Raw genomic sequence first — 27,830 nt, 5'->3', positions numbered from 1 at the left:
TTATTGATCTGAGTTTAACATCACTTGGTTGCAAGAAATATTACGTTCAAAGGCAGAATATCCTCACAATAAATAATGGAGGTCATCCCACTCTCTATGCATCAAAATTCCTTTTGGTTGCAGACTAAGCACTAATATTATTATGATTTTAAGTATCTTTTGTAAATACTGGGAAATACCATGCCCTACTGTGGGTTTCCTTGCTTATATAAAACATTGTTTTTTCGGATGTGGGTTCTAATACACCTATTACTCTGACTTTTTAATTAAGGTGACTTCAGATATCACAGAAATGAGTTGCGAACATTGGCACCATTTTGATTAACTACAAAGATGAATATCTAATGGAAAGAATTGACTTGTTCCATTTAGACCAAGGTGTGTAATGCACTTGCAGATAATTGAAAAGCGATACACCAATAATTGTGTGAATTAAAACTAAATCAATACTGTACTTTCCCTTTATAATAGGCTACTTTTGCCATGTACACTAGAAGTTTCGAAAATTAAAATCCTTGAAGTAACTTCTGATACAATCTTCTTATCTTTCGGTAAGATAAAGTCTTGGACCGATTGAACCTATCTTTAAAATGACTAGGCTTAGACCTAGTGTAAAATATAGAATTATAATGATTCTCCTTTCGTCATTTTTTTAAACCTTCCTCCTAAATCGATAATATAAATGGATAAATATTTATTATGTATAAAATGTCACAAGCCTGATGCATTCCCTGAGTGTGTCAATTCCCTTGCTCATCCTGGATTTCTTCTCTTATTACTTTTTTGCTATAAACAGATGCTAAATTGTAAATCCTTTCAGTAGGCCAACTACATTTAGAGATCAAGTGGCATGTATACCATGCATTTATAATTATAATGTACCATGAACTGGGTTTTTTATTGTAAATAGTTTTGTATAATATGTGAATTTTGTATATTTGTTTGTTGTAGCCCTGAAGAAGTCCTTCGGACGAAACTTTGTATGAAGATTTTGAATAAAAAAGAAAAAAAAGAAAAATGTCAAGTCCTACTGAACTGATTCTTTTTGTATTACTGTTAGTGCTACTATTGTCATTGTGCATTGTGTGGGAGTGCTGAACCATTGTGTTCTATTGCTAAATAGTTTTTGGGCATTTCCCTTGGAAGTCTAGGGGTATGTGACTTCAGGTTCTTGGCACCCACAAAATAACTAGACCACAAAGTATTGGACAAAGTGCAGTCATTTTTTGCCCTATATCCCTGTTGCTCTAGTACTGTCAATTATAAATTTATATAAAAGTACACTTTATTTGTATAAATTGGTGTCAGATTTCTTGCGAGTCCTATCAAGTACTTATCATCCATGTTGGTACATTGCTATGCTTAACTCTTGTTCCTCTAGTAAAGCCAGACTGCTTTTTGCCACATTACCCGGACTGAGCTAAGGATTTATTATTGTGCATCCAAGGACCATGTTTGGAGTTTCTAAGAGTATTGCGAGGTGAAGCCCAACCAACATCACCACATAATACATTACCTTTCTACAGCAGTCATAACCACAAGTGGTGTCTATACACATTTGTTTTCAAGAGTTCATGTTTTCGAGCATGTTTAATACAAAGAAATGCTCACACATTCCTAAAGCAAGTAAAACATACTTACCCGCAGAATGTAAATGGTTGTACTGTATCTAGGACAACTGTTGAATTAAGTAGTGAGGTGCTAAGACCAGATACAAATAAACTGTAGGATATTTCTGGGTCTATTAATTTCTTGTACTGCATTTTGAAAATAACGTTCAAAGCAGTATAAATAGGCAGTTGAGAAGATGACCACAGAACTATGATAAGCAAGAGAAATCTTTGGAAAATATGCATGACAAGTCACACATTAAAATAAGTTGTGAGACGATAAGAGAGCATGACATGGATAAATATAATACTCATATTCTACCAAGATTTACAAGTTTTACATATTATATTATATTATACAAACTACAAAGGCGTCCTATTACATGTGGAGAAGGAAGTGTTTAGGAAATATAGGTGCTTTGCGGTCATTAATAAAAGGTTTTTTTTACAAAATAACAATTCTCCATATAGAGGTTCGAAAAAGACAGACACGGAACATTTTACCTGGTATGCAGAAATATAGCCAATTCGAAAGTTTAAAAATATATCCAGGACAAAGATTGCATCAAAGAGCATGTTGATTGCCTTCAATGGACTGATAGAATATCTCTGAAATGTTTCAAAAGCCATTGTAACAGGGGCAGTGATTAAACTGACGAAAGAGATGATGAACATGAAGATAATATAATATTTCCTGAAAAGAGAAAACAAACAGAAAGTTAATACTCTTGCAGCACGATCATACAGAACATTATTAAAAATATAAGACAACACACGTTACTAACGTGTAAAGAAAGCAATGCTGGCTCACGTGGGTTGGTAAAAAGAAGTATAGGTTTATTGTTGTGACTTAGCTTACAACATCTTTATTTTTTGTTCTTGTATTGTCTAGCTTCTTACACACATAGTATTCAATTTAATCTGTTACTTCATAACGGTAGGGTGAACAACTCTTCACAAGTCTCAAGGGTAGTCGGTTGTAGCTCACAATTTATGTTATGTGTATTTGTAAAGCGCACTATCACCCCCGAGGGTATCCTGGGACTGAGCAGGTGCTGTGCCTGTGCTTTGGTTAAGAAAGGACTCTCAATAGTTTATACCAGTTGTTAGGGTATATAGGTCTCTTTCCATTCACAACAGAATTCAGCGTATTTTACTCCTGGCATGCATTTCTGGGAATTATTCAGAATAAGGTGCACCCTCTCACCTATAAGTAGGAGGAGGTTTCAGTGAACGAACTCCCGCCCCACCAAATCCCTCTGAACCTAAAATGGAAAGGATTATATAGGCAACATCTTTTACTAATACCTGCAGTCAGGACAAGAATCAGAAAGTGACTGGTTTGGTCCCTCCCTATATCATACTTTTTGTGACACATTGCTAGAAAGAAATGAGTTACTTACCTGTAACGGCAGTTATCCAGTATTGGTGTCTTTCATAGATTCACATGCCTGAATCATTCCCCGTCGTCGATATGGGAGCCTCCGGTATATAAAAAAGTAATGTCCTATAGACATACATAGAGAAGAATAGGCCTAAGTATCCCACCTTAGTGGCCTATCCAGGTCCTTTTGTAAAAAGGACCAAACTAGAGTAGGCCCAAGGGTCCCACCATAGTGGCCTATCTATGTCCTTTTGTAAAAAGGACCAAAGTAAAGAAGCCAGCCAATCAGCTACCACCTCCTTCTACAACCTTCCTGTCAGGAGCCTAGGTCTCTCAGATTTTCGTACGCACCAGCTAGGTAGGCGTAAACTTGTTAGAGAGATAGGTGAGTCCTTCCAGGGGAGGCGGGAGGGTGCATGTGAATCTATGAAAGACACCAATACTGGATAACTGCAGTTACAGGTAACGCATTTCTTATCCAGTATTAGGGTGTCTTTCATAGAGTCACATGCCTGAATCAGAGTAGTAAGCAATATATTATGCACATTTTTGATGGAACATCAGATATGAGTCTGTAGATAATACATATCACGCGACTGCAAACAACCAAAATGCATTGTCATGTAAATATTAGTAAAAGAATGTGCATACCAGTAAAGGATGGAGGGATGTCGGAAGGCTCACCTCACTGGAATAGATGGCGAAGCACTGCTAGATCCTTCATCAGCTCAGTATCCAGGCAGTAGTGCCTGGTGAAGGTATGCGGTGACTTCCAGGTCGCCGCTCTGCAGATGTCCAATACCGGCACTCCAGCAAACAGTGCCGCAGACGTGGACATTGCTCTTGTCGAATGAGCTTTGACTCTTGAGTCCAAAGGTCGTCCGGCCTTGTCATGGCAAAAGGTGATCGCCGTGGAAATCCACCTTTAAATGCTTTGTTTTGACAGGGGCATGCCTTTCCGTGGTCTACTAAAGACAACAAAGAGTTGAGATGATTATCGGAAGTGTTTTGTCTTGTCAATGTAGAATTTAAGACATCTCTTCAGATCCAACGAATGTAGAGTTTTCTCAGCTACAGTGGTAGGATTTGGAAAGAATGACCTGAGGGCCACTGGTTTGTTGAGGTGGAAGTCCGAAGGGACTTTCGGAATAAACCGAGGATTAGTTCGTAAGATCACTCTGCCCTCCCTGAACTGAATGAAAGGATCTTGAATTGAGAGAGCCTGCAACTCGCTGACCCTTCTAGCAGAAGTCAAAGCCAGGAGGAGGGCCGTTTTCCATGAGATAAATTTGATGTCTGCCCTATGGATGGGTTCAAAGGGGTGCTTCATTAATTGGTGAAGGACCACATTGAGGTGCCACGACGGAGGGATCAGCTTTGGTCGTGGGAAAGACCTGTAGAGACCTTTAAGGAACTGCTTTAGAAGTCTGTTTGCCCACAGGGATGGACCCTTAGTAGTCCTGGTGAATCTTGAGATCGCCGCCAGATGCACTTTAATGGATGCGTGTGCAAGGCCCGATTGTGCCAGATGTAGTAAGTATGGTAGCAGCTGCTGTGGAGTGATGTGGAAAGGGTGCAGGCATTCGGCCACACACCAAGAGCAAAACCGCTTCCATTTTAATGAGTAAGTTTTATTAGTGGTGTCCGCTCTAGCCTTTGCAAGGACGTCTCTGTACTCCTGCGGGATGTTTTGGTGGCTGAATTCCCGGTACTCAGAAGCCAAGCTGACAATTTTAGAGAGCTCAGATTCGGGTGATGTACCTGTCCTTGGGACATTGTGAGCAGAGCTGGATGTTGACGCATGCGAATAGGTGGCTGGGCAGAGAGGCGGTGAAGGTCCGTGAACCAATGCTGCCTCGGCCAGAATGGAGCGATCAGAATCAGAGTGCAGGGCTCCGACCTCATCTTCCTGAGAACCCTGGGTATCAGTGGAAATGGCGGAAAGGCGTACGCAAAGATGTTGCACCATGCGATGGAAAAAGCATTTGCGAGGGTTCCTGGTTGGTGATGCCTGCTTGCGAAGCTTGGGCATTTGGCGTTCTCTCTCGTGGCAAAGAGGTCTATTCGCGGAGTTCCCCATTCCGCGAAGATGTGTTCCAGCACTTCCATGTCTAGTTCCCATTCGTGGGGTGGAGATCCCTGTCTGCTCAGAGCGTCCTCCAAGACGTTGTCCTTGCCCGGGACGTACTCTGCTTTCAGCGTTATCCCATGTTCCACAAGCCAATTCCAGACCCGTTGCGAGTCGTGAGATAGTGAGAGCGATCGCGTCCCCTCCTGCTTGTTTAGGTAGTGCATCGTCGTGGTGTTGTCTGTTCTGACGAGCACTGGGGAGTTTTGAATGCGTGGCAGGAAGGCTTGTAGAGCTAGGAAGACCGCTCTTAACTCCAATAGGTTGATGTGGAGCTGGGTTTCCTGTTCTGTCCACTTGCCATTGATCTGGAGTTCTTGGAGGACCGCTCCCCAGCCTTCTAGGGATGCGTCCGTTGTTATCACATGTGGCTCTGCGGGAAGCAAGAACGGCAGTCACTGTGACAGGTGTTTGAGCGATCTCCACCACTGTAAGTGGTTGACCATGTTTCGAGGGACTCGTATGCGGTCCTCGAATGATCCTATACTTTGTGTCCATTGGTTTGTTAACTCCTCCTGGAGTGGGCACATCTTGAGGCGGCAGTGGGGTATGAGCATGATGCATGAGGACATCATGCCGAGGAGGGACTTGAAGGTGCGGACCGGTAAAGTCTTCCTTGATGCCACTGACGTGGCCAAGGAGATGAGTTTGACTTTCCTTTCCTGAGAAGGGAAAGCCTAGACACGTTCCGTGTCTAGAGTCGCCCCAAGAAATGTAATGACCTTGTTGGGCTCCAGTGCAGACTTCTCGTGGTTGAGGGTCAAACCTAGACGTTGGAAAATATCCAGACAGGCACTGGAGGATTTGGATGCGCCGGTCGCAGATGGTGCCTTTACCAGCCAGTAGTCCAGGTATGGGAAGACCTGGTGTCCTTGTTGACGAAGGAAGGCCGCCACAGGGGAGAGGCATTTGGTAAATATCCGTGGGGCAGATTTGAGGCCAAACGGGAGGACACAAAATTGGTAATGCTGCCCCGCTACAGCAAACCTGAGGTACTTCCTGTGCCCTTTGAGGATAGGACTATGGTAGTAAGCGTCCTGCAGGTCTAAGGACGTCATATAGTCCCCTTCCTCTAACAGTCCCAGGATCTCCTGGAGTGTCACCATACGGAACGATTGTTTCCTTAGGAACACGTTGAGTGCCCTGAGGTCCAGGATTGGTCTCCACTTTTTCCCTTTCTTGTGGATCAGGAAGAAGTGGGAGTAAAAACCTTTTCCTTTGTGGGTTGGTGGAACTCTCTCTATCGCTCCCTTCTGCATCATGGAAGAGATTTCCTGAAGAAGCAATCGTAGGTGCCTGTGGGACCGTTTGCGAGGTGGTGTTGTCGGGGGGATCGTGAAAAATTCCAGAGAATGTCCGAATTGAATTAGCTGGAGCACCCACCGATCTGTTGTTATCAGTCTCCAATTTTCGAGGAAGTGTGTGAGTTTCCCTTCAATTTTGAAGAAGTTCGATGGTGGATGGATTGGCCATTGACACAAGTCACTGGCGGTTGCCAGCAGGTTTTTCTGGTTCTTCCCCCTGTAGTTAGACTTGCCGTAGGAAGTCTGACACCCTTACTGCTGTTGTCGCGGTTGGTATTGCGTTCTGTTCTGGGTGTATGAATAGGAGGACCTGTTCTGGTATGTGCCTCTATAAGAAGATTGTCCTCTATTTTTGTTTCCACGAAAGGACTGGTTCCGGAATTGCAGTATTCCAAGGGCTTTGGCAGTGTCCGTGTCTTTTTTGATAGTATTTAAGGCCTCATCAATCTTTTCCCCGAAGAGATGCTGGCCATCATAGGGCATATCAAGAATCTTCGTTTGCACCTCCTGGTAGAAAGAGGTGGCTTTGAGCCAGCCTTGTCTTTTGAGTACAGCAGCACCTGCCAGTTGCCTGAAACCGGTCAAGGCGGCATCCATTGCACAATGAGCTCAGAGGCAGATGTCTGGCCTTCCAAGAGGAGCGATTGAGCTTCCTCCTTTACATCCTCTGGCAGGTTAGATAGGTAAGGTGCAATATCTGCCCATAGTTGCCGATTGTAGCGGCCCAGAAGTGCGATGGAATTTTCCACCTTTACTGTCATGGCCGACGTGGTGGAAAAACGCTTGCCAATAGTATCCAGTTTTCTGCCTTCCTTGTCAGGTGGTGTTTACAGAGGCAATGCTGGGTTACATGAATTTTTCTGTGCCGCCTGGGTTACCACAGAATCTGCCTTGGGGTGACCTGTGAGGCATGCTGGCGCTGATGAATTCGCCTTGTATTTCTTTTCGAGCCTGGGTACTACTACTGGGATTGAAGCTGGTGTTTGCATCAGTAATTTCCCTTGCTTCCATATAAAGTCAATGATGGGAATTGACTTGGTTGTCTTTTTAGCTGGTTCCTTGAAGTCGTACAGGAAGCACTCGGTTTCCTGAGACTCCATAGCCATGTGGAATCGTTTGGCTGCACGCTCTACAAGGTTATGGAATCCACCGATGTCTGCGGGTGGTGATTCTGAGGACTGTGGTTCCGGGGAGGCCGGAGAAGGAGCGATATAGTCTTGATCTACGTCTGGGTCAGACTCGTCTCCACGGACCTCGCCCTCTTCCTGGTCCCCTTCTTCGTCGTCAGACGATTGAATTTCTTGCACTGGCTCTTGTTCCCCACTAAGCGCCAGTGGTGGCGGCTTGTGTCGGGTCAATGGAGTGGGTGCGTGTACAGATGTAGGTACAGGTGTAGTGGGCTTTTCCGGAAACCGCTGTTTATAGTCTTGTATTAAAAATTGCAGGTCTGATACAATGGCCGCTGGTAGGCACACCATCGGTGTAACCTGTGTGCGGACTTGAGTGTGGACTGTATGTTCCATATGTTCCACTGCCTCCATTTCCTCATCAGTGCTTTGGCACTTGACCACAAGGTCTGATGGGCTTGTGGCTTGTGTGTACAAATCTTCCTCCGACTCCTCACCTTGAAGCAGGCAGGTTGGAGGCAGCTCTTGCACCCTACTGGGAGACGTCAGGTCTGGCGTAATTGGTTTCCTCCAGCTTTTAATGCCGATATGGGCTGTCTGTGGCGGCAAGGTATCCATGGCTTGAGATAGCAACACAGACTCTTTCCATTTCCCTGTTGGCGTTGTCATATGCGGCGCCGATGACGACAATGCATTTCCAGGGGTCGTCGACGACTCCGTCGACGGCGTCTTCGTCGACATTACCTTCGTCGACTGTACTTTCCCCGTCGTTGTCGATGCCCCCGTCGACGGTGTCCCCGTCGACGGAATTCTCGTCGACTTGTCCATTGTCGACGGGATGATCTTTGTCTACGGCACAATCGTCGACGACTTTGACTTAGTCAGCGACGTCGACTTCGTCGTCGACGATAAGATCTTCGGCGTCGATGGTGTAAATGGAATGGTCGACGACACTGGCATACTCGCCGTCGATGAAGGCGTCGTCTTCGCCGTCGATGAGGAGGCCGACGATGCTGTCGTCGTCGACACTGTCGTCGTCGATGTTGAAGCAGATTTTTGCGCTGAAGAGATAATCGACGCTGTCGTCGTCAAGGTCAGCGGTGGCTTCCTGGGGACAGGAAGATCCTTGCCAGACACTGAGGTTTTGCCCTCTGAGGACTTCTTGAGAGTCTTCTTAGGAGGGGTGTCTGAGGGGCTAGGGGAAGTAACCCTTGGCCTCTTCAAGGAAAATTGTGAAGTACCAGAGACACTCTCACCGTCTTCTGACTCCTAGTCGTCTGTCCTCTTCTTCAGCCTGTCCAGCCAGAGCAGCAGGCGTCCTTCTCTGTCTTTAAGGGTCTTATTTGAGAAAGTCCTACATATTTTACAGTCCTTGGGTAGATGGTGAGAGTAGAGGCAATATAAGCAGGTTTCATGCTTGTCCTCTACATGGAGCCTTTTCTTTCCACACGAGGAACAGGCTCTGAAGAGACCCTTTTTCTGGGCATCAGCCATAATGTACTAAGTTTGGTAAATTCGTTTTTTTTTTTATTTTTTTAAATTTTTGAAAACCTTTATTGCGCATGTAATAGGAAAACAAATACGGGCCTACAACCATCCGGCCGGCCACAATACTTGTGAGCACAGGTGCTAGCAATGCGGTCCCCCAGCGGCATCAGGTGATATAGCAACAATTAATAACAGTTACACTGGAAAATCATGTCGCCAAGGAGAAGGAGCAGTAAAGGTTAAATTTTAAAGTTTTTCCGATTAAATAAAAATCAATGAAGAATAGGTGCAAAGGAGATCTGAGTCCGTACAGTAGATTCCCCACATGAGTAGGCAGCAGAAATAATAGCATCAGTTGCGGGAAGCACCCCATCAGAGTGGCAATACAGTATAAGAACAAATTGGACAATAGGACCATGCTCGTACCACTCCCAGCGCCACCCACTCCCAACCATCCCCTATCACAGACCCAGAAAGGAAAATAGGACAAGAAAGCGCAGAAAGTTGAGAAAAAAGGCCCATAGAAACTAAATAAGGAAAATTAAATCTATCCCCCCACCCTACACCAATGCGGAGGCTACGGCCTACCCCCCCCCCCCCCGACAATGTGCCTGTCGCCCATTAAAGAACCCGAAATGCAGTACAAGTAAAGAAAGAGAAGAAAGGAAAAGATAAGAAAAAATAATAAAAAATGTAACTCCTAAATATAGAGAGTGAGAAAAGGCCATCCCAATCTACAACTCTCACAAAATACAAGTGAAGCGGGAGGAGGAGCAAATCCGAACGTTCCCAGCCCCCCAGTCAAAAACACTATCCCCACACAGTTTGCGACAGCTGAGAAACAAGTATTAATACAGAAGCAGTTGGGGAAAGACATTACATCGTGCATGACTTAATCAAGTGTGTGACATTCCTAATCCCGGTCCAACCAGCCAAGCAACCGACAACATAAAAAGAACCTAGCCCTGACCCGACCTCGGACAGATCCCAAAATGAGGTGCATGAAGAAGGCCCGCCCCCACCAAGACAAAGAAACAATATGGCCGCATAACGGAGGAGAGTAAACTAAGTACACAAAATGGCCATCGAACATCACCAGTTAATCCTTTGTCCTTCCCAATCAATTCCCATAGGCCATCGGGGAAGTATAGGGTCTCCAACGCGTTGAACGAAGGCCACAATGGGAAATCCATCGAGGGGGCCAGCTGCTGCAGATCCCGGTCTCGAGGCAGAAACATTGTTTCAGGCAGCAGAATGGCAAGCCCCGGAGATAGGGGAAACAAAGTATCGCAGGCAAGTCCACTAGGCGGCCGGTGGCGGGCGTCAGTAGAGGCAGAGACAATCACGTCTTCTCCACAAGGAAAGAAAAGCACTGCATCCCCAGTAGGTTCAGATGAAGATAGTCTCAAAGTTGGCTGGCCCCCCACACTGCGCTACCGCCGTAGAACAGACACCATTGTATCGAAGCAGTCACCCAGCACTTGAAAATCCGCACACATTTCCGCTCGAAAGTCGGACAGGGCAGCCAGGATAGTTCCGTAGGAAAGCGGTGGTTGGAGTCCCTTGTCTTCATGCCCCCGGGAAGGAATGCGCAAACTGTCCCCCAGCGCCCGCCGGGCGACACAACCGGCAGACAGGGACGGGTGCTCTTCCCCGTTCTCCGAAGCAACAGACACCGCCATGATGATTGGGGCACAGAGTGAACTCCAAGGCGGGTGCAGCGTGACCAACCAGCAGGACAGGGCTCCAAAGCCCGTAAAATCGATGAAGGTCGGGCTATCGTCACTGAGGACCTTAGCGTTGCAGGCCGTCACAACGGGCCAAGGGAGCAGGCACCCAACGTCCTTTAAGCATGGCCGTGTGCTCCTTCTCTCTCGCCACCCGCCTCAAACAAAGGCGCCGTATTTGCAGAGCGTCTTGATGGGCAATAGATCACAGGGCGCAGGTTGCAGCGTTCCGCGGCAGGCAGCACAACCAGGAGTCCGTCTCGGGAGGATATTGCCACCCTCTCAGTTTCGGTGTTTCGCGGGCAGCCCGGCCGCCCCTAAGCCTCCCAGACTCGGGGGCGGACGGCGGTGTAGTCCCGGGGCCAGGGCTCGGAGTCGTCTCTCACCTATCTCCGGCTGCCGGGCGAGTTGAGAGTCCCGGGAAAGACGATGCAAGTCAGCACAGCGTAGCGCACATTCCGCCGCCAAAAATGCCAGGATAGGGTTCAGGATATCAGCGCGGAGGAAAGGTAGCTGGTGGAGCCGGGAGCCTACACGTCTGTACCAGTTGCCATCTTGGCTCCTCCCCCGGTAAATTCGTTTTTTGAAGAAAAGAAGAAAATCCTGAGGAGAACTCAGGTGGAGACTCCCTAGCACAACGTGCGGTAGAAAATCTGAGAGACCTAGGCTCCTGACAGGAAGGTTCTAGAAGGAGGTGGTAGCTGATTGGCTGGCTTCTTTACTTTGGTCCTTTTTACAAAAGGACATAGATAGGCCACTAAGGTGGGACCCTTGGGCCTACTCTAGTTTGGTCCTTTGTAGGAAAGGACGTGGATATGCCACTAAGGTGGGATCCTTAGGCCTATTCTTCTCTATGTATGTCTATAGGACATTACTTTTTTATATACCGGAGGCTCCCGTCTCGACGACGGGGAATGATTCAGGCATGTGAATCTATGAAAGACACCCAAATACTGGATAATAGTGTGTTGGCCATGCCCGAGTAAAATAATGGACCCGCCCTCTTCCTGGTCCCACATTCCCACTTTGAGCTTTTCGACCGACAAGGCTTGCAGAGCCCTTCCTATTCACCCATCCACAATGTTTTAGCCCTAAAGGTGTCCTTCCTATTCACCCATCCACAATGTTGTAGCCCCAAATGTGTAAAGACATGTGGAGGTATGCAAAATATCTCTTTCTGGTAATGAGGAGACTAACCTGAAGAACCGGGTTTCAGAACCCAACGGCGCCAGGGATAACGCCCGATGTCTTCGGATTCCCCTGCCTTGGCAAACAGAGACACGGGACACGGGACACTTCTTGATGACGTCAAAGACCAGATTTATTGGCGGCAACCAGGAACAGAGGTCTACGAAGCACAACACGGGTGGTTCGCTAGAGACTGCACAAATTCATATAGCGGAGCATCGTCTTTTATGCTAAAAATCACATTCCTGGCTAGCATCAATTACATACAAACTGACCAATCGTAGGGTGACATTTCAAACATATCGCATGACGTCAATCCCACTTTCCGTTGTCCAGCCCACCAGAAATGACAAGGCAAAATCCAACATTCCTGCTTGATCAGGCCGGACGGACTCATCGTAAAAGACCTCAACCCAAATCAATAATTAAGCCATAAAGGAAGGAACAGAAGCAGATGACAAGTAAGATAGAAGGGTGTGTGCATGTACCATAAACTCAGCAATGTCCTGCCCTTTGATCTCTATCTGACCAGCTGCTTAACAAGGAACTGGCTCAACGAGGTCAGCCTCGGGCAAGGGAGTCAGTTCGGTCAGGTCACTCAGGAGTCAACTAAGGTGCACGTGTCCTAAAGACTCGTTCGGCCGTAGTCATCGGCCTATGTGAGGGCAACCACACAAAATGGCTGCCGTACAAAATCCATGAATATGTAGTGTTCCAATTGATCGATTATTACGAAACTCGTGATTTGCGGTCCGCTGACACCAAAATCGTCTATACCCGACGACTTTCATCGAACGGGTTCAGAATCACGGAACCACAGACCCACAGAACCACAGACCTCCTCTCCAACCAGCAGAGTTCTTCCACCATTCATATAGGTCTCTGTAAATGCCATTATCAAGTTAAGCAAGTGACAAGTTGGTCATCAATTTAGATTGCATATAACAATTGGAAACAGGAACAACAAGCATTTGCAATACAAACGGTCTCCCTTTTAGGACATTATAAGCATTTAGCTATGCAGCACATTAGGTATATAGCGCTTGCTACCCCTGATGGGCAGGTTGACTTTTTTTTTTTCTTTTTTACAATGAGTAGCAAGCTACTTCGGAACCCATAAGGGATTAGTGATGGATATGTTAGTCAGATTATTTGGATTGAGAAGGATTGTGAAGGGATAGAGAACGCTTAACCCCTTCGCCGTGGAGCTAATTCCCCCGCGGCGCGAAGGGAGGGGGGCCGCGTGTCAATGACGAGCTGAGCTCGTCATGACTCCGCCCACTTAATGAAAAGCCCCGCACAGGAGGGGATTTAGCCCCACGTGGGCGTTCCACTGCCGTTATGACGAGCTCAGCTCGTCATGAGCACAGCTCACTGTGCTTCATGACAAAGCCTCGATGAGGTTAACACCTTAATTGCGGCCGTTATTTCACGGCAGTGCGGTGGGTTTAATAAGTGGGGGGGCCGTGTCGGCCGTTGGATGTTCGCAGCACCAGCGAGGTAGTGCTCACGACGGCCAACGGTCGACGGCAGCAGGGAAGGGGTTAACGGATAAATAAACACAAGTAAACACACAGGGACACGCATAAACAAAGACACCTAGACTGACATGCATATAAACTAGACAAGATTTCACTACTTTTTGTCCCTGGAGTACACAAGTCCATCATTTTTAGGTTGTGCCATTTGAAAGGGGCATGGGAATAGCAATATGCAAACTGGTTTCACCATAACTATTGTTGCAGGGTAAAGTACACTTCTAGGCCCCGTTCTCTCTGAAGTGGATAAGGAAACAACCTCAAATCCTAATGCCTGGTTGGAAAGGGGTGTCAAACCAACAAGGAGCAGCATGAGTCTGTATTGGCAGAGAACAAGTGATCCACATCTGAACTCCCTCACAGGGAGGCTCAATATTATAAAATTCTTTCAAACAGCAGATTGAAGACTACTAGCACACGTGATTCAACACAGTAATTTAAAACCCAGCAATAAAAACCTTTGGTAAGTCTTTCATGCATTACAATTATCAATGGGGAGTAGTGATGGGACACAATGTTTGCTTCTTTGCACTGCTACTACTACAGCCGATATATCAAAGCTGCTTCAAAGGCTGCTCCTGTGACCAGTCTCTTAAAGTCTCATTCGCTATCCACTGCAATATGTTATTTGGTTCACATCAACAGCAAGCACTCAGCCCTGCTCGAGATGCATTACAAATGTATAAAAACATAGTTCTCTGGTATGCAAACTGAAACCATTATCTACGTTTGCAATATTAATTCGAGCAAAAGTATCTAGTATGCCATATTTTACTGTGCATGCCCCTTAATAGCACCACCTATAACCCAAACCTAGCCATCATCATTGTTTCTTTATTCAATGTTATTTAAAAAAAACATATAAAACTACAGTACATCATCTACAACAACAACTTAAAAACAATAGCTATAACATCATAAACATTTTGAAAGTGATGCGCATGCTGCCCAGGCAGGTAACAGAGGATCAAGGCTTCTTAATCTACAATCCAAGATCTCTAAAACACATTTTTAAATCAAAATGGCCTACAAAGAATACAAAAATAAAGCTTCCAGCATAATCAGTTTCTAAAATTTACAAAGTAAAAGGCTTGCTGTTTGGGAGATAGCAGTGCATCGAGGCCTACGGCTCAAAAATCAAAGAACCTCAAAAACGCATTTCTAAAGCGAAATACAAAAAGCTGACTCCAACAATAATGATAATAGTAGGCAGCAGGGTCAAACCTACGGAGCCAAGTGGTGAGTGCTTACTAATCTGCACATGAGTACATGCATAGGATATCCAACAGCGTTGCATCCATGAAGGCATCAAAAGCCTTCAAAACCATGGTAGAACTATAGCCCGATAGGTGTCTTCACATTTATAGGTATGTACCATGGCTAGAAAGAAGGGGCAGACAACCATAGCGTATCATGAGATTAAAATGCTATGGACGCAACTTCGGTCTGAAGGTCCCCCCTTTATTGATTTCGTACGCCTTGCTACCACTTTAAAAAAGTATTTTAAATTCAAACGCCATCCGCACATAGTATTTAAAATGGCGGATGTTGGCGTTATTTTATTTGAATTCTAAAGCAGGCTGCGTCCCTGGCTCGGCTGCGTGCTCTCCCAGTGTGCTGCAGATACTCACTCCCCATGACTCGCCCTAAAACTAATAGCTAAAATCATGAATAGAGAAGACACCACAAAACCTAGGATCAGCTATGCCACAGGGATGTGTACAGTGATGACCCAATGGTTTTGAGCCAAGGGCTGACTAAGAATGTGAGTGGAACCAGGACAGAACTTGAGCAGTTGCTCTGTGTAGAATTACCACCTCACATCAACTCAAATTAAGGACAAGAACAGTCTTCAGGCACTGCCCACACCACCAAGACTTAGGTAGTTCTGGGGGTGAGAGAGAACAACTAGAGGATGGCATTGATCTGCAACTTAAGACAAAACCAATAGCAAGGACTTACTAGTCATTAAAGCACACACTCCTTCCACAGCAGTTTTCTGAAGCTGTATTAACAAACTGCAAAAACACTACTGGTAGAATTCTATCTTGAACCGAAGTAAAATTTGTGAAGTTGACTCATGCCAACTTCACAGGTCTGTTTTTAAAACTTAGCAAACTTCTCTCAAAGTTTTGATAAACATGATGTGTGAAATAATAATCAAAATGTACAACATTATTCTGAAGAGAATCTACTTTTTGAGGGAGAACTTTCTGGCCACAAAATGTTTTTGCATTATAAATCAGCAACAACAATGCTTTTTAGAGTGAATTTTGCAATTGTGAAGTACAGTTATCATTTAGCTGATACCGGACTACAATACAGTGTTCAAAACTGTTGAAACTGACTTATTTAGCCAAAATGTTGTGGCATGGTAATACCACAATCATGTGTTTCTGTTTTAATGAGTTTAACATTTTGGTCTTTGATTTCTTTTAATTGTTGATATTGAATTGCTTTTATATTTTTGATTCACGTTGCTGCTTTTTGAAGTTTACTAGTGTGTCGTACTGCAACACCCAGCGCTATACTGAGAGAAATTTTCACTTAGATAAGAATCGATAAAAAATCGTTTTGCTTATTTTCCTGTCATGGGATTGAGAAAACACAATATTTTGATAGCTTTTCTTGAATAAAGGTGCTGCCCTACGACAAACGGAGGATGGATAATTTTGTACTGTATTTTCAGCTTATTCAAAAAGGTCTTTAGTGAACCGTTTTTGCCACAAATTTGGGGACCTAATTAGGATTTGGCAGAGCAGAAGGAAAGTTGTAAGAGAGCGTTCCTCCTACTGAGGTGTAACCAATGCCCAAACAGTGTTAACAATAAAAAAAAAATGTATACTACTACAAAATATGCTGCATTATGCCGCATAATTTGCCATTTTTTGACGCATCATTTACTCAAAACTGTCGCATAATTTGTCCCTCTCCTGCCGCATGATTCCAGTGGCCCTGACCATAGCTGCCAAGGTTTCAGATTGCTATGTGTGACATTTTCAAAATTTCAATGCAATTATGAGTGACATTTCAACGAGTATGAGTGACATTTTCTTGTGAGCATAAAATCAAGCAATTTAGACAAAGGAAAGACAAAAATGTCAGAAATTAGATCAAGAAACTCTAAAAAGATCTTAAAACTGGTGCAAACAACTGCGGTGGCTGACTTATAATTACAATGAAATAATGAAAATGTCACATATAGCAATCTGAAAACTTGGCAGCTATGGGCAGGCAAACCTGAACCCTCACCTGGGACAATGCCTGACCAAGAGTTAATGAACACCTTTGCCCCCTTTATCATTAATGCTTAAGTCCAAGTGAAACAAACTTCCTTTGTGAAGAATACTCAGAAGAACAAGTTACTTACCTTCGGTAACGCTTTTTCTGGTAGATACAATATCTGCCTGTGGATTCCTCACCTTGTGAATATCCCCCTTGCGTCAGCAACGTTCGGAAAATTCTTCGTAGCACGCCGGCGTGGACGACGTCATAGGAGCACGGCTTCGCGCGCGACTCCGTCTGACGTCACCGACTCCACTTAAGGCCCACGTCGGCGTGATGACGTCAGTTCCCTTTTTTCCGCGTCGTCGACGCTAACGGTTTCTGGGATCTTCTGCGATACTTTTGTATCTTTTCGCTGTTTGGCTGTTATTGTTTCTCTGTTGGAATTCGCTTCATCGCCGAAGATGTCGTCGAGGAAGACAGGTTTCAAACAATGTGGTTCCTGCTCCCGGATGATGTCGATTACCGATCCGCATCCCGACTGTCTGTGGTGTCTTGGTTCGGGTCACGATGTCAAAAACTGTCGTTCCTGTGACAAGATGAACCCCAAAGCCTTGCGAGAGCGGGAGGCGAAGCTTCTGCTTGCAAAGGTGAAGGAAAGGGAAGCCGGAAGGTCTTCGAGGTCAGTGTCCAGGCGCTCGAAGTCGAGACAACGGTCGCGGTCGAAGTCAAGGTCGGCTTCGAGGGCGAAGTCAAGGTCGGCTTCGAGGGCCAAGTCGAGGTCGAGAGAGAGATCAAGGTCCAGAGGGAGGTCGATGTCCGGTGTCGGCCTCGGGCCATGCTTCGGGCTCCTCGAGAAAGAAGCATAAGAGGAGTAAACATCACTCCAGACACCACTCTGGCAAGGAGTCTTCGGATTCGAGGAAGAAGTCTCGAAAACATCACAAGGACTTCGTGTCTCCTTCTCCAGCTCAATCTCACGTTGGTTCTCCAGTTCATGAGCCGGAACAGGATCTGGAGTCGCACCATTCATCGGTGCATGAAGAAGAGGTTCCTCGAGCACCGACTCCGGTTGTGGAGCCTGAAGAACAAGAGGGCCAGGGTGGGCCTTTGCCGGATCAGCCTCCTTCGGAGCGGCCGTTGGGTTTGTACCCACCCTTTCCAGGTCCAGGTCAGGATCCCTCGCAGTTTTTGAACGCCATGTTTGGTGTTTACTCGAGGGCGATGTACCCCGCTGGTGCGCCTATGGGTCTCATGGGTCCTTTGTCTTTCAATTTGGGTGTGCCCCAGGCTTATGCCCCGGCCCCCTTTATGCCGTTTATGCCAACGCCTTGCACTCCTTGACTCGGTACGGCGCCGCCGAGGTCGTCGACTTCGCATGCGGCTTCGCCGACTCCGGATCGGCCTCGAGTGGATTCGGATCGTGGTACTTCCCGTCCTCCGGCTCCTCGCTCGACGTCGGCTCCGGCGCCGTCGGAGTCGTTGCCGGATCCATCGACTTCGGTCGGCGAATTCCAACAGAGAAACAATAACAGCCAAACAGCGAAAAGATACAAAAGTATCGCAGAAGATCCCAGAAACCGTTAGCGTCGACGACGCGGAAAAAAGGGAACTGACGTCATCACGCCGACGTGGGCCTTAAGTGGAGTCGGTGACGTCAGACGGAGTCGCGCGCGAAGCCGTGCTCCTATGACGTCGTCCACGCCGGCGTGCTACGAAGAATTTTCCGAACGTTGCTGACGCAAGGGGGATATTCACAAGGTGAGGAATCCACACGGCAGATGTATCTATCAGAATGGTGAATACTGGACCCAGTGTCCCAACCTCACCTATCTCGAGTGTCATGATAGTATAAGATGCTGATCCCAATGTGATGTTGTTGCAATCCCGTATCTGAAGAGGGCCATGAAATGGGGGTGTGAGGTAACAACAGGTCATTTGTCTTTGTTAATCAACACACTTACATGCCTTTGCAGTGTAAAAACTAACCCGCTCTCCATGACGGATTTTGTCACTGACCTTTCCGGTGAGAGTCAAATTTATATGACTGGAGTTCTCTTCTCGGGCTCCGCTTTAGTGCATACCTTTCGTGCTAACACTTGCTTAGGGCTGACCACATACATATTAAATAGATACACATTTGTATGCACATATTCACAAATTATCGCACACATGAATACAATCAAACCTATAGTCAGACATGTACAAATAGAGAGGGGGGCGTGGGCATGAGCTGATGGAGTGAGGAGCAGAAATCGAAGCTCCCAGCCGGCGGGTCCCATCCATGGTGGTGCTGGGGAGTAAGAGTCTGCCCCCGCAAACAAGACCCCGTTAACGCTATTAAACTGCTCAACATGCAGTTGGGCAACACTGCGCGTCAGGACATTAACAAGGCTAAGGTCAGACAAATATAGGTGCCACTGCTGCCACAAGCACAAGACCAAACTGCCTGCCGGTCCGGACCTGTGAAAATGACCTTAACCCCTTTGATGCTGATGATGGAGCGGTTCCGTCATCAGCATCGGTTGGGCTGTGCTGATGATGGAACCGTTCCGTCATCAGTGCAGCCCTAGGGGGGGGCACTGGCGCTCCCCCCCTGGGGCATCGATCCTGGTCGTAGGTTGTTGCAGGGGTGGCAGCGGAAGACTTTCCGCTGCCACCCCCTGGCCCCCCCACGCTTCCTGGTGACGTCAGCGCGCGCCGAAGTCATCAGGAAGCGCTGGATGCGCTGGAATCCATTTCATTCTAGCGCGTCCAGGAGACAGGTTCGTGTTTGCTGCTCCGGTGGGGCCGTTTTTCGGTGCCTTGAGGCATCGGGGGTGAGGAAACTGTGTTTCCTCTCCCCTGATGTCCCAATGCAGGGCATTCCTGGTGCACGATCGCGCACAGCGTCGCGATCGTGCACCAGGAATGCCCTACTAGACACCAGGGATTCTGTTTTGGTTATTTTATTCTGTGCAGGAAGCGACCCCTTGGGCATGGGTCGCTTCCTTTTGGGGCCAATTTCTTTAACAGACTTCTCTGCCCCCCCCCCTGGGGCAGATCGGCCGTTTTTTTTGGGCGATCTGCACCCAGGGGGGCAGAAAAGCCCACTAGACACCAGGGAATGCATTTAATTTATAAAGGAAGCGAACCCTTGGGCAAGGGTCGCTTCCTTAGGGAGACAAATTATTTTTCAGACACCAGGGAATGCATTTAAAATTATTTTTCAGACACCAGGGAATGCATTTAATTTATAAAGGAAGCGAACCCTTGGAGAAGGGTCGCTTCCTAGTGGCCCATCATTTTTTTTAGACTTGTCCGCCCCCCCGGGGGCAGAACAACCGTTTTTTGGGCTGCATCTGGACCCAGGGGGGGCAGAAAAGCCCACTAGACACCAGGGATTTTATTATATTGATAAAGGAAGCGACCCCTTGGGCAAGGGTCGCTTCCAGGGGGCATTATAAATATTGTAGACTGTTGGGGCAGATCGGCTGTTTTTTGTACCGTTTCTGGACCCAGGGGGGGATAGAAAAGCCCACTAGACTCCAGGTTTTTTTTTTATAGGGAGCGACCCCTTGGCCAAGGGTTGCTTCCTTGGGCCTATTTGTTTTCAAAAGTATGTTCTGCCGTGTCTTTATTTGGCCTCTCTGCCCTCCGTAGGGTTGCTTCCATGTTTATAATGATTTATAATCTTCCCCCCTTGGGGACAGACACCCCATTTGTGACATACCCTGTGACATAGCCTGTTGTAATGTGTGTTCTCTTGTTTCTTCTAATGTGTATTGTTTTTTTTCTCTTTAGATTGTTGCAGTGTGCGGTTCCGTTAATGGTGGTTCTGTTGTTGCATGCGTTTGGTAAGAGACCTTTTTTTGTTCAATTGTAAAGTAATTGTTTATTTTGCAAAGTGTGTAGTAATACGAGTATGTTTGGTTTCTGATTTTTGTGATTGTAAAACATGTTTTGCATTTGTTTTTGATGTGTTCTTCTGTAGAAGTACACTTTTTTTTTCTTCTGTCTAGTGGGATATCGTTGCATATTTGCTGTGTCTTTGCAGAGTAGGTGCTGGTGAATGTAGTGGTCTCTTGTAAGTGAATTGTACATTTTTTCTAAATATAGATATTTGTGATAAAGGCTTACATTTTTTAACTTACTTTGCACAGTGTTGGGGTTGTTGAGTTGTTTGTGCAGACTCCTTTATTTGTAAGGATAATGGCTAGCCACCGGATTACCGCTCAGCAAGTTGTTGGAATGTTTTTTGATTCTTCCTATGACCATGGTGCTGAGAGTGACTCTGATTCTGAGGCAGAGATGGGAGGTGAAGATTCTGGTAGTGAGTTTTCTCTGCGCATGGCATCGTCTGATGATGAAGATACCCTGAGTGCTGATGAAGCTATTTTTGGTGTGGATGAAGTGCCTGTGGTAGAGGAGGACATTGATGTGCCGATAGTGCGGCAAGAGGCATCTGTGGTGCAGCGAGGGGCTGCTAGACTTCACGTTGGTGTAGTGCGGCGAGAGGCAGCTGGGCGGCAGCCTGGGGCTCCTAGACTTCCAGTTGGTGTAGTGGGACAAGAGGCAGCTGGGCGGCAGCCTGAGGCTGGGAGACTTGTCAATGAAAGTTCTGACCTCTGGGTTGCCCCAGGCATGGTGCAGCCAGCATTGCCTGAATTTACTGGTGTTTCAGGGTGTAGGGTGAACACTGAAAACTTTTTGCCAAATGATTTTTTCAAGTTGTTTATGGATGATGTGTTTTGGCAGAGATTGTAGAGCAGACTAATTTGTATGCAGAACAGTTTTTGAGGGAGAACAGTGCCATCCTTAAGCCCCACGCTCGAGCTAACAGGTGGACTCCCACAAATTTGGAGGAGATGAAAAAGTTTTTAGGTTTAACTTTTTTGATGGGCTTGCTTAGGAAACCATCATTGGCTTCATATTGGCCTACTAGTCCCTTGATGGCAACAGCTATATTTCCGCCAGTCATGAGTCGTGATAGGTATTTGCTTCTGCTTCGGATGATGCATTTTGTTGACAATGGTGATGCTTTGCCACAAGATCACCCTGATTGTGACCGTCTTTTCAAGATTCGCCTGTCCTTGATCATTTTGTTGATCGATTTTCTGAGATCTTTTATCCTGGGAAAGAAATTGCAGTGGATGAGTCTTTGGTGTTGTTCAAGGGCCGCTTGGTATTTAGGCAATACATTCCTAGTAAGAGGCCACGCTATGGAATTAAGCTTTATATGCTGTGTGACAGTGAGACTGGATATGTGTCTAATTTCAAGGTAGTTTTGCAAAAGGGTATTTTAAATTCACCACCGTACGATTTGGACCTTTTCCTGTTGCAGCCACTATGCCTACCCACGCAAGTGAGGTACCATTTCTATCGGGAGACCTTGGGGAACGCTGGGTTGATGGAAATTTGTTGATCCACGCAGATTCCAGAACTTTCCACCACAGAAATGTGAGAAAAATGCATTTTTTTTAACACTTTCTTAGCTTTGCACGGGATTCTGGGTAACAGAACCTGGTGGTAGGCAGTCGAGTCACCCCATCCTGAATTTCCCTGGGTGTCTAGTTTTCAAAAATGTATAGGTTTGCTAGGTTTCCCTAGGTGCCGGCAGAGCTAGGGTTCAAAAACAAAAGGTAGTCTTTTTGTCCAAAAAGGGCAGGATTTCACTGCAAAATTGAGGTGTGACCACTTTGCATTTTGCGCTGTTTCCTGTCGCAGGCACTAGGCAGACCCAGGCAAGTGAGGTACCATTTTTTTCGGGAGACTCCGTGGAACGCTGGGTGGGTGGTAATTCGTTGATTCACGCAGATTCCAGAACTTTCCACCACAGAAATGTGAGGAAAATGCGTTTTATTTGTCACTTTCTTAGATTTACAAGGGATTCTGGGTAATAGAACCTTGTGGTAGGCAGTCGAGTCACCCCATCCTGAATTCCCCTGGGTGTCTAGTTTTCAAAAATGTATAGGTTTGCTAGGTTTCCCTAGGTGCCGGCAGAGCTAGGGTTCAAAAACAAAAGGTAGTCTTTTTGTCCAAAAAGGGCACGATTTCACTGCAAAATTGAGGTGCGACCACGTTGACTTTTGCGCTGTTTCCTGTCGCAGGCACTAGGCAGACCCAGGCAAGTGAGGTATCATTTTTTTCGGGAGACCCGGTGGAACGCTGGGTGGGTGGAAATTTGTTGATCCACGCAGATTCCAGAACTTTCCACCACAGAAATGTGAGGAAGATGCGTTTTATTTGTCACTTTCTTAGCTTTGCAAGGGATTCTGGGTAACAGAACCTGGTGGTAGGCAGTTGAGTCACCCCATCCAGAATTCCCCTGGCTGTCTAGTTTTCAAAAATGTAGTGGTTTGCTAGGTTTCCCTAGGTGCCGGCAGAGCTAGGGTTCAAAAACAAAAGGTAGTCTTTTTGTCCAAAAAGGGCACGATTTCACTGCAAAATTGAGGTGCGACCACGTTGCGTTTAGCGCTGTTTCCTGTCGCAGGCACTAGGCAGACCCAGGCAAGTGAGGTACCATTTTTTTCGGGAGACCCTGTTGAACGATGGGTGGGTGGAAATTTGTTGATCCACGCAGATTCCAGAACTTTCCACCACAGAAATGTGAGGAAAATGCGTTTTTTTGTCACTTTCTTAGCTTTGCAAGGGATTCTGGGTAACATAACCTGGTGCTAGGCAGTCGAGTCACCCCATCCTGAATTTCCCTGGGTGTCTAGTTTTCAAAAATGTAGTGGTTTGCTAGGTTTCCCTAGGTGCCGGCAGAGCTAGGGTTCAAAAACAAAAGGTAGTCTTTTTGTCCAAAAAGTGCACAATTTCACTGCAAAATTGAGGTGCGACCACGTTGCGTTTTGCGCTGTTTCCTGTCGCAGCCACTAGGCAGACCCAGGCAAGTGAGGTACTATTTTTTTCGGGAGACCCGGGGGAACGCTGGGTGGGTGAAAATGTGAAGATCCACGCAGATTTCAGAACTTTCCATCACAGAAATGAGGAAAATGGTTTTTTTTGTCAATTTCTTAGATTTGCACGGGATTCTGGGTAACAGAACCTGGTGGTAGGCAGTCGAGTCCCCCCATCCTGATTTTACCTGGGTGTCTAGTTTTCAAAAATGTATAGGTTTGCAAGGTTTCCTTAGGTACCGGAAGAGCTAGGGTTCAAAAACAAAAGGTAGTCTCTTTGCCCAAAAAGTGCACGATTTCACTGTAAAATTGTGGTGCGACCACGTTTCGTTTTGCACTGTTTCCTGTCGCAGCCACTAGGCAGACCCAGGCAAGTGAGGTACCATTTTTCTCGGGAGACCCGGGGAAACGCTGGGTGGGTGAAAATGTGTTGATCCACGCAGATTTCAGAACTTTCCACCACAGAAATATGAGGAAAATGCGTTTTTTTTGTCAATTTCTTAGATGTGCCCGGGATTCTGGGTAACAGAACCTCGTAGTAGGCAGTCGAGTCCCCCCATCCTGATTTCCCCTGGGTGTCTAGTTTTCAAAAATGTATAGGTTTGCAAGGTTTCCTTAGGTGCCGGAAGAGCTAGGGTTCAAAAACAAAAGGTAGTCTCTTTGCCCAAAAAGTGCACGATTTCACTGTGAAATTGTGGTGCGACCACGTTGCGTTTTGCGCTGTTTCCTGTCGCAGCCACTAGGCAGACCCAGGCAAGTGAGGTACCATTTTTTTCGGGAGGCCCGGGGGAACGCTGGGTGGGTGGAAATTTGTTGATCCACGCAGATTCCAGAACTTTCCACCACAGAAATTTGAGGAAAATGCGTTTTTTTTCTCAATTTCCTAGTTTTGCAAGGGATTCTAGGTAACAGAACCTGGTGGTAGGCAGTCAAGTCACCCCATCCTGAGTTCCCCTGGGTGTCTTCTTTTCAAAAATGTATAGGTTTGCTAGGTTTCCCTAGGTGCTGGCAGAGCTAGGGTGCAAAAACTACAGCTAGGCACTTTGGTATAAAAGGGTCAATTTTTAACTGCAAAATTGAGGTGTGACCACGTTGCATTTTTCGCCGTTTTCTATCGCAGGCACAAGGCCGACCCACACAAGTGAGGTACCGTTTTTATCGGGAGACTTAGGGTAATTCAGATTTGTAAATCAACTGTTATTACCAATTGAGTTTTCATGCATTTCTCCCTTCCCAATGAAAGACGTGTAAAAAAAAAAACTTTTTCAAAAATGACCAATAATTCTCATGCTAGTATGAGTATTTCCAATTTTGAAAATGTGCAATTATATATTGTTTCTAAACTCTATAATTTGTACCCAATTCAGAAATACATAGGTGTCTTTCATACAGATTTTTCCATGTATACATTTTCCAAGAAAAAGTGCTCTATACCCAGTAAATAAAAAAATACCATTGCAAGTTGCTGCTCAGTTTTTGGATCTGGGTTCGTTGGGTTCTTGGTAAAACTACAAGTCCTATATATCCCCACTGTAGGAGAGTAGGGTCTGCAATCCTATGATCACCCCAGATTTTTGCTTTTTTCTTCACTGGTTTACAAATTCCCTGGCTGTGGGCCTGCTAATCAGACCCACAGCCTAGCTGTTCTCTCACTAAATTGACACGTGTACCTTAGGTGCATTTACCAATTGGTACTGGGACACCTTATCAGACCCTGTAACTCAGGGCATCGGTGTACCCAGGGCCTACCAGGGGCTGCAGCATGTATTATGCCACCCCTGGCTGGCCATCTAAATCTGACACCACTGGCTGCACAACAGCTGGGGCAAGGTGGTGTAATCACCCTTTGCTTTAGATATAGTATACCTATATCTAACCCTAAAATGGACAGATACATTCCTATCAGTCACTCCTATGGCAGGCCTTAACAATCCTGAAGGCAAAGTGCTTGGAATCATGTGAGATGGTGCTCTGGCATGAGCTGAGCCCGTTTGCAGCTTGCGGAACCAAGTCCTAATAGCTGTTCCATGATAACGCATACCATATACTCTTAAGTGCATTATAATCCTCGCGGTTATATGCCAACTCTGGTATCGCTTTATCAAAACATGTCTAGTAAGGTGTCATACGAATTGGAATACTAACCCCTCGCCAATTCTGGCGACAGGGTTAGCATTCCACCCTTCTAGAGGGACAAGACATGTGTGCAACTGTGAACCCCGGTTAAAGTTAACTCGAGCCTCAGCATCACAAAATGGATGCTGCCACCACAGACACAAGTCTGACCTCCTGCTGCTGGGAGTCCTTCCAGCGAGGAGAGCTTGGACAAAGGGTTTCCTGTCAGGAGCGGTGCTAGCACCATCCCAGACAGGGTTTTGTGTATCCTGGGTAGGCAGGGCTGAATAGGAAGGTGACTGCAAGTGGCACCCCGGTGCTCACTATGCATAGGCCGGCTAGAACCAGTTCCAGGGGCACACCAGCCCCTGAGCTGGGGAAAGTCCGGCATGGGAGAGGGGTGTAACCACCCCCCTTCCTGGTCCCACCCATGGGCAGGACCTAGTCCCGTACCAGCCCCTTTCTTTAGTATAAAGGTGGGAGCGGGGACCCTTCCAAATTAGATCATCTTTGAATCCTGAAACTACTTCCTACGAAAGGAACTCAAGACTTCTTCCTAAGATTTCTCCCTTGTGACTAAGGAGTAGTCACCCTGCATCTGCGGGCCCACCTAAGTAACCTGCGGTTTGCTGCACGTCCTTCCTCCGGAATCAGACCGACCAGCACGACGAGACCCGGCTTCCCTGGCACCTCTGACCTCTACCTGCATCATCAGCCCAGCTGAGATTCGTGGGTGTGACGAGACCTGGAGGGACCAGCCATCTTCAGAACTGCACTAAGCTTATCGAGCACGACCGCCGAGGGATCCTCGAGTGAGTGCTTTGGGGTTTGAGAAGCCCTAACCCTGAGCAGCTCCAGCACCGAAGTCCAGCCCCCCAGCATCCACGAGATCTGCGTGGGGCCCTTATGCTCTTTGCTGCTCACCGCGTTGTCCGGCCACTTGCCTGCTGGCTTGTAGCCCTCTTGACGGCGACATCTTCATCGCTGGTCTGGTTGCTCCAGACTGGCCCTTGCTCCCCTCCAACAGAGGAGCACCCCAGACCCTCCTGGTCCACTCCAGACGCCATTTTGAGTCCACTGCGTGGGCTTGCATTTGCCAAGAGTTGTTGCCCCAATCCTGGGTCCAGCGACGTCGACAGCAGATACCTTCGAGGGACAGCTCGCACCTCCATCCTGGTCGCCGACAACGCCTCCTGGTCCGAGAGACTGCAGATCCCAGCGTCACCCACTCACCTGGTTGAGGTGACTTCGTCCGGTGCCATCCTGGTGCCCATCTAATCACCGGCTAGTGATTCAGAACTTGGTCCCCTCTGCTTACAGGTATCCTCCATCATCGATCCAGGCTTGGATCACATCGAACTTCATCACTGATCGCCTGCCAGCAACTTCTTCTTTCAGGCTCCATAGACTGCAACGAGGAATCCCGACGTCTGTTCAGCCCTATGCAGCCGCAGCCCCTGGGCTAGGTAACATGAGCATTACGGTGCTCCAGCATAGCTTAACTATCTAAGTGTCCAGATCCTTTTTCATTTCAGCTCTACCTAGTCGGATTCGTCCGATAACACTAACTTTAAGAAATCTAGCATCCATAGACTTTGTCCCGCATCCCGCGTGAGAGTGCACACTCTGCACCCGATCTCCCTAGGCCTCCTGCTCGTAACCTGAAGGTTCAGTAGTCCAGTCCTAGCGATTCTAAAGCCTTTGAGACTAGTTACTAACCTGCTAGTATTTCGCATTCCACTTTTGTAGTATATGGTTTTCCGTGCCCCTCGGGCATTTGTGCAAATTGTGCGACTTTCAGAATTTCTTTAAGAGCTTTGTATTGTGCTTAGCACCCTGTCCTCATAAAGAGTCCACGGTTGTTGTGTTCTAAATAAATATCCTTTTATTTTCATAACAACTTGTGTGGTGTCCTTTCACTTGGTGTTCAAGGGGTATATGTGATGGTATAACAGCTGGCTTAACACGCCCTCTAGAGTTTAGCCTAAAGACTGCTCTTGTCCATGCTACTAGGATAGCTGGTATATACGGTTGACTTACAACCAATCATCAATAAGGGTTGTTTGGACTGATACATAGTATTCACTAGAATAGTGAGCACTGCATATCAGGCCA

At 46.6% G+C, this 27,830-nt stretch overlaps 1 protein-coding gene across 1 annotated transcript in view; it reads right to left on the bottom strand.

The window, feature by feature from the left end:
• Positions 1–27,830, bottom strand: part of LOC147699006 (potassium/sodium hyperpolarization-activated cyclic nucleotide-gated channel 2-like) — a 1,915,905-nt gene that overhangs the window by 1,705,493 nt on the left and 182,582 nt on the right. The window contains exon 2 of the mRNA XM_086933539.1: positions 2,115–2,304. Within this exon, the coding sequence (XP_086789665.1) occupies positions 2,115–2,304 (190 nt within the window). The remainder of the gene's footprint in view (positions 1–2,114; positions 2,305–27,830) is intronic.

This window comes from Lissotriton vulgaris, chromosome 8, assembly GCF_964263255.1.
Source record: "Lissotriton vulgaris chromosome 8, aLisVul1.2, whole genome shotgun sequence".
Classification (NCBI taxonomy): Eukaryota; Metazoa; Chordata; class Amphibia; order Caudata; family Salamandridae; genus Lissotriton; species Lissotriton vulgaris.
This window is presented reverse-complemented; position numbering and strand designations above follow the sequence as displayed.